Source organism: Sorex fumeus, unplaced genomic scaffold, assembly GCF_029834395.1.
Source record: "Sorex fumeus unplaced genomic scaffold, SorFum_2.1 ptg000029l, whole genome shotgun sequence".
Taxonomy (NCBI): domain Eukaryota; kingdom Metazoa; phylum Chordata; class Mammalia; order Eulipotyphla; family Soricidae; genus Sorex; species Sorex fumeus.
This window is the reverse complement of record NW_026606086.1, coordinates 8,649,678-8,657,249: the sequence shown is the minus strand read 5'-3', so window position 1 is coordinate 8,657,249 and position 7,572 is coordinate 8,649,678. Positions and strand designations below refer to the sequence as shown.

The 7,572-nt window shown below is 54.0% G+C and overlaps 1 protein-coding gene across 1 annotated transcript in view; it reads left to right on the top strand.

The window, feature by feature from the left end:
• The first annotated feature begins 51 nt into the window (after positions 1 to 51).
• The window catches only part of MYO5C (myosin VC), a 104,746-nt gene continuing 97,225 nt past the window's right edge, over positions 52 to 7,572 (top strand). Inside the window, exons 1-2 of the mRNA XM_056115276.1 lie at positions 52 to 106; positions 5,578 to 5,688. Coding sequence (XP_055971251.1) covers positions 80 to 106; positions 5,578 to 5,688 — 138 coding nt within the window. The 5' untranslated portion in view covers positions 52 to 79. The remainder of the gene's footprint in view (positions 107 to 5,577; positions 5,689 to 7,572) is intronic.

The following is a 7,572-nucleotide window of genomic DNA, read 5'->3' as shown; positions in this document are numbered from 1 at the left end:
CTCCGAGTGCCGCTGCCCACTGCGCCTGCGCGCCCGCGAGCCCCCCGAGTGGACACCCGCGGCCAGGCCTGCGGCGCCCATGGCGGTGGCCGAGCTGTACACGCAGGTAGGCAGGGTGGCCCACCGGGAAGGGCGCTCGGGGATGCACGTGTAAGCCGGCCAGAAATCAGGCGCCGGCCAGCGCGGGAGTCCGGAGCCCCCTACCCCCGCCAGGGCCCGGGCACCAGAGGCTGGGGGCGGCGACTCGGGATGGCCCGGGTCGTTCCGGCTGTGCCAGACCCGTGTCTGCGCCGCTTTGATGTCCACCCTTCGGTCGCCGCCACCCCAGGGCTGAGGGATTCTGGAAGCTCAGGTCCTGGGTGCACCTGCAGGCTCTTAGCTGTGCTTGGTTTTAGGAGTGACTGCGCAGGCCTGCTGACCTCTGACCTTCAGGGGGTGCCTTCTCGCCTCCTCTCCTGAGGGTCCCACCCGTTCCTCCGAAAGGACCCACACACAGAGGCCAGAGCCGTGCTGGGGTTGGTCAGTTATTTGGAAAGAATATAAAAAGTGTTGGTAGTCCCTTTTGAAAGATCAAATTTAAAAGTCCCCCTTAAGGTATTCAGATGTGAGAGTGGAAATCACCCACTTTTCTTGATACGTTCTCTTGTTTTATATATATTATATATACATGTATGTGTGTATATACACATGCGTATTTGGTTTTGGGGCCACACCCAGCAATGCTCGGGTTACTCCTGGCTGTGCACTTAGGAATTACTCTTGGCTGTGCTCACAGTACCATATGGGTTGCTGGAGATGGAACCCAGTTGGTCATGTGCAAAGCAAGAGCCCGATCACTGTATTTTCACCCCAGCCCCTTGCTTTATATTTTAAAAGACTTCCCCCCACCTACCCCCGTAGATGTAGTTGACAGAAATAACCACTGGTTTAAGTGGTTTAAGCAGATATTTTTCTTTTTGAATTAATACAAGCACAGCTCAGTGGAACAGTTTTCTTCTCTACAGCAGGAGTTCTAAATGCATGTTGGATTGCTCTAGAGTAAAGCGTTATTTTTCACCAATGAGAATGTGAGTTATCAAAAATCTGAATATATATCTTCATCTTACTGGAGGCAAAGGAGAATTGCTAGACAAAGCCCTTCTTGGAAGGGAGTGTGGAGGACAAGAGAAGGTTCTAGGTGATCTACCCATCTTAATCTTCCCGGAAGCTCAGAGATGTGAGCCGTCATATGAGCAGGAGTCTCTTGTTACAAATGGTAAATCCCGTCCAGATACCAAGCCCAGTGTAGGGAATCTGCGTATGTGCAGATTCTACAGGAAATCGTGGAGGGGCAGGTCTAAGACCCAGAGGCACCAAGGGGAGATGAGCTTCATGGCTTTGTATCTGCAGTAACGCCCTACCCTGAGCCCACCTCTTTTCAGGCAGTCATATGACCCCCACCTTGTCCATTCCAGAGGTGGAAATCTCCCCTGCTTATGTAGTGTCTGTTTAGGTTATGCAGAGCATGTTAAGAGGGTTGGTTTGGTTGTTGGTTCAGGCCACTCTTGGTGGTGCTCAAGGACCATTTCTAATAGGCTGCAGAATACCATATGTGGTGCTGGCAATCCAATCCAATCCACATTCGATGCAGGGCTTTCTAAGTCCTTCAACCCAAGCTTTCTAAGTCCTTCCTCTCACCCTACCGCACCCCTGTTGCCACAGATCTCTGCCCCTCTGTCAGGAGTACCAGCACCTGGGAGATTACACTGGTGGAGGATGGGAGTTGGAAAATATATGACTGAAACCCCGTCCTGAACAGCTTTGTAATGCTCTATCTCACGGCAATTCAATTTTTAAGAAAGGTAAAATTTTTTAAAAAAGCCAGCACCTGCATTGGGCTTAACTCAAGTTCATGGACTTAGCATCTTATCAAAAACTTGACAAACATCTTGTCTTCCATGAAACACGTATTCAGTGTTTCCTGAGGAGAACCACCAGGCTTGTGAGAGGTTCGGGAAGTTTTTTGTTCTGGTTTGTTTTTTAAGGGATTGTCTTGCCTCCAGGAATTTTCTGAGTGAGAAATGAGAAATGTCTTTCCATCTGCTGCCTGTCCGGAGGGCCCGAAGGTGCCTGCTGGGCCTGAGGGTGGACAGGGGCCGGTTTGGGCTCCTCTGGCCCGTGAGCTTCAGCCCTTCAGCAGCTAACAGAGCACAGGCCTGAGGCACTGCAGGGAACCGTGAGCCAGGGTCCTGCTTGTGTTCAGAGGGGCTTTCTGAAAGGCGCCTTCCTGCTGGTTTCTACTCCTTACAACTGATCAGTTTGAAAAAGAAAAAAAAAAAGGAACCTGTGAGAGAGAATCTGTGGAATCTTTCTTTGGTGCACCTGGCAGACCAGGGAGTGAAAATCCTGCGTTTCTGGTGCCCGAGTCATGAGCTTATTGAGCTGGTGTCCAGGAAACCCAGAAGCTGGCCACAGAGACAGGAGGTGACCCGAAACCAGGGGAGGGGACAGAATGCTGAAGAGGAAGTTGTGCAGCCAGCCTGAGGTGGCGCGTGGTAGGGAAAGTGCCACAAGGGAGGAGCAGGTGACTGCTGGCACCTGTGGGGAGTTGGGCGGTGCTAGAGACGATTAGAGGAGAGAGGTAGCTGGGCTCCCCTGCTGCCCCGCCTGGAACACGGTGGTTTCCCTCCTCAGAAGGGGATTCATGCTGCTGTCCGTACCAGGCCAGGTCTTCGAGCCTGTCCTCATGCCCGGGCAGAGAACCCTTTCTCTGAAGGCCACTGGAAAGCGGCTGCTGTCTGGCCTGGGCACTTGATGGTGTGTTTCTGGAACATTCACTCCCAGAAGTCTTTGTCCACTCCCCGGGTGCCCGCGAGGGCTTGGAGGGTCTCTGGGTCTGAGTTTGGCCCTGGGTTTGTTCCCAGTGGGGTTCTTTGTGTACAAGCTGCAGGGTTGGTGCTTCCCCCGCCTTGCGGGCCGGGGCACTGGAGGAAGAGAGCCCGGCCAGGTGGGTGTATCTTGGCGGAGCTGGGTAAGCTTCCTGCTGTTTACCTTCCAGGCTGGGTTCTCACTGTGGACTCTAAACAGCTGGCAGGGGACTGGAGCAGTAGCACAGCAGGTAGGGCGTTTGCCTTGCACACGGCCAACCCGGGTTTGATTCCCAGCATCCTATATGGTCCCCCGAGCACCGCCAGGAGTGATTCCTGAGTGCAAAGCCAGGAGTAACCCCTGAGCATCACCAAGTGTGACCCAAAAAGAAAAAAAAATAAACAGCTGGCACCTGAACACCCGAATGGAACAGTCAAGGAGGTTGTTGCACCAGAGACCACAGACACTTGGCTCGTGACACTGAACCACTTGCCATTCACTCCGACCTTCAGCTGGAAGGAACGGGCAACACGCTTCCAGGAGCATGGTTGTGTTTGGGAGTGCAGGATTGCTCTCCCGGCCACACTCACCAAGCCAGGGATGGGCCGGACCTTTGAGACCGTGTAGTCAGTGGGTTATCGACCACTCGGAGCTGGGTTTGGGGCTCAGTAAGGTACAAGGCTTGACTCTGTGATGCTGACAGCTCAGGTTACTGGGGGAGAACCTTCAGGGCGTCAGTGAGCCCCCGCTTCCACGCCCACCAGAGCTTCTCCGATTCTGCCCGTGTTCAATGTGAGGCAGCCTACTGCAGCCCTGAAGAGCGTTGGCAAACACCTTTGAGGGGACCAGCTCCAAAGACCCTTCAGTTCTGAAGTTCTTAGTGAACTTTTTTTTTCAATTGAATCACTGTGAGATAGAACAAAGCTGTTCTTGATGAGGTTTCAATCATACAGTGTTCCAACACCCATCCCTCCACCAGTGTACATTTCCCAGTACCAGTGTCCCCAGGTTCTCACCCCCCATCACCCTCTCACCCCCAAGCCTGCCTCTATGGCAGGCATGTGCTCTCTCTTTCTCTCTCTCTCTCTCTCTCTCTCTCTCTCTCTCTCTCTCTCTCTCTGTGTGTGTGTGTGTGTGTGTAAACTTTTTGAAAGGTTGTGATATTCTGGAAATGTTTTCAGTTTTATGGGGTTAGTGGTCAGCTCTTGTTATTGAAGTAGAAAAGCCGAGGTAAGAAACAGCAGGACAGGACGGGTGTGTGTGCCTATATGAGGTGGGTCTGTGTGTCTAAGGCTCCCTCTGCCTCATCAACTGGAGGCACATAGCTTACCAGTTAGTCACTCGCCAGATGTTTAGTTGACACATGCAGAAGTCACATTTGACCATGACATTTGCGCTGTCACTTCTGAAGCATTAGAAACTCACAGAGCACGTCATGTCATTTGTGGCTGCTCAACCTCCACAACTCCAGCTAGACCTAGGATTCTGGGTTGTGGAGCCTTTGGGTTCAGGAACTCCCTTTGGGACATCCCAGCATCTCCTTGTGACAGTTCCCCACTACTTGCTCATCTTGGCAGGTATTTCTCAGTCTTTTGTTCCCTGGGAAGTGTCCTTTTGGTAAAGATCACTGAGAGGTGACCTGAGCAGGACAGAAACTGACTGGCTTCATAAGAAGCCGTGATGACTGAAAAGAGATAAACGTATCTCTTAGCTGCCCAGCCTCCTGACACACACGTGGCAGATGTTATCAAGTGATCTGATGATCAAATTAATGACCAAATGAGCCTCAGGTGACTGCAGGAGGCTGCGAGACGTGGGGTATGTGTGGGAGAACAAGAATAGCCCATGTGTGATGCTGGCGGAACCCTTGGACTGGAGGATAAAGAGGAGTGAGCCAGAAAAAAAAATGAAGAAGAAAAAAAAGAGAAGTGAGCCAGGTTCTGTGATGACAGCTGCAGGCCTAAGGGCAGGCACGCTCATTGGTGCTCAGGGATCACTCCTGGTGATGCTCAGTGAACCATATGGTATGCCAAGGATTGAACACAGGTGAGGTGCAAGCAAGTCAAGTGCCATCCCTGCCATCCTATCTCTTCAGTCCCTAAGGACACTTTGTCTTTATCCTGAGCAGCATTTAGGTGTTGCAGGTGAAGTCTGGAGGGCAGTTCCGCTCTTCCTGCTGCATGCGTGAGAATAGATGTGTGTGTTAGTCTGGGCTGGTGCACCCATAGGACACATAACAACAAGCTTTTCTTTTCTTTTCTTTTGCTTTTTGGGTCACACCTGGCTATGCCCGGTGGTTACTCCTGGTTCTGCACTCAGGAATCACTCCTGGTGGTGCTTGGGGGACCATATGGGATGCTGGGAATTGAACCCGGGTCGGCCAGGTGCAAGGCAAATGCCCTACCCACTGTGCTATTGCTCCAGTCCCACAACAAGCTTTCCTTGACTCAATCTTGGAGGTTTGGCAGTTGCAAGGTGTGTTTGAAATTGGCTTCTAGAGAGGGCTATACAGGGAAGGAAACCAGAATGATCCTTTTCTCCCAGCAATGGTGATCCCCAGAACTGCGGTGTGGGCCGCAAGCCCCATCTGTGGCACCTCCTGAAGATAGCAGCCCCCAGAGCACAGACACACACACACACACACACACACACACACACACACGAGTGTCTTGTTGGCAATGTCTTGTTTGTCAAGTGCTGAAATTAAGCCTGTCTTATTCTGTCGGTCAGTACAACAGGGTCTGGATTCATGATGCTGAGGAGGTTTGGAAGTCTGCCGAGATAGCAAAGGACTACAGGGCCGGGGACCGCGTGCTGAGACTCCGGCTGGAGGATGGAACGGTGAGAGTCCCTGCTGGTCAGAGCGACCATGATGTGGATATGGGGGAGGGGCGGTGGGGGGGAGCAGGGGTGGCCCCAGAGAGGGTGATCAAGGGAGCAGCCGGAATAGCCAGCGGTTCAGGGACACTCTGTTGTGTTTGTGCCATGCCCACCTCGCCCCACTTCCTCCAGTCCCAGCCACGCCTGTGCTGCCCCTCGAGTGAAGATAATCTTACGTCTTGTGCCCACCAGGCCCCTGTCTCTTGTTACTGGGGGACAGATGCCATCTGCGTGATGTGGTGACTGTCAGTGATGTGGCCAGGTGAGCAGGGAGAGACGAGGCTCAGCATCTGTCCCCTAGACGGGCCGTTCTGATGAGCACTTACTCCTGGTCCATCTAGCTTTCACTTCCAGCCTTTGGCATGTGGGCTTTGACATGGCGCCTGTCCCAAGTCCTCTTTGCTACCTTCCGGGTTCCCTCTGTGGCTGCACATTGTCACCTTCTCATTGCGGGCACACGTCGTGGTAGGAGCAAGTATAAGCAATCACACTAGGTTGGCCTCCCCGTTTAAGGATCCAGTATCTGAATACAGAGCCAGACAGAGGCTTCACAGCCCATGAAGATGCCGGGAGTGATCTGGGGACCTTTGCACCATTGACCAAAGCTAAAGTTCCCAGGTGGTATCAGTGGGGCCGTCCTGGTCTGGGGGGTAGTTTCCAGAGAAGGGAGGTGACTGGAGCCAGTGGGAGCATGTCCCCCAGAGTCAGACTGTCCGGATCCAGATTCTTCTGGGCCATTGGTGAGACTGGATTCCTCACGTGCCCAGTGCCGTCACCGATGGAATGACCTTGGCAAGGTGATGGAGTGCCAATGAGCTCATCCATTTGTGGACGGAAGCATGGGAGTGACCCTGGGAGAGCACACTGCTGCTTCCAGGGGCTTCTTTCCCGCCCCCTTCCCCCTGCTGCCCATCCTCCTCTCCCCTGCACTGCAGGGGTTTTCTTTGGACACCATTGCAGTCCCAGCCAGGTAACACTGCAGCCATAGTTTGCCGCTTCCTAACGTAAGCAGGATTTCAGGTGGAGCCTGTCTCACCCTGAACCACTATCCAGAGCAGTGCGGAGAAGCAGGGAGAGCGACCAGCGGCGGCTATTCCGCACTTTAGTCCTCTGTCTAACGCTTGCCAGGGAACAGGGCCTCCAGCTGCCCATGTGACGGCCTCAGTTTCCGCCTTCACCCTCCTCCCCGCTCACACACGCACAGGCTCGCAACGCGGAACTGGGGAAGGAGGTGGTTGCCTGGGAATGGAAACTCCAGCCAGGGAGCAGTGAGCACTGTGTATGAGCAGCCCTTCTCCTGATTTGATTCTTACATAAAAATGGGTATAGATGGGGACAGGCCCACATTCACAGCCTTGGAACAGCAGAGCCAGCACCTGTTCTGGATTCTCATCCAGGGTCCCAGATTGTCACCAGCTGCTTCCCCCGGGCAGTGCTCCCATCCCTGCCAAGCACCCGCAGTGGCTGCCAGGAGACCCCTCCGCACAGGTCCCAGACCGGCCCAACTGAGCAGCACGGCACCTGTGCTCTGCTCGTCCCTCACTGGGGGCGCTGTGAAGGCTCAGCTGACAGGGCCAGCGCTGAGCGAAGGGACTGCAGGACCCTCTGTGAGCCGGCCAGCCCAGCCCTCCAGCAGAAGGAGCAGGGAGGGTGGAAGGGAAGCAGACATGCGGGTGACCGGGCTCACAGCCCTCAGCCACCCTGAGGTGACAGTTCCGGGAGTGGCCAGGCAGTGGTGAGGCCTTCTGATGGTTTGACACCCGGAGCTCAACTGTGCACGTGGACAGTCCAGGGCCTGCTTGTGTCCCTCCTCCTAAAGCGGCTCTTTCAGCTCCAGAGAGCCCT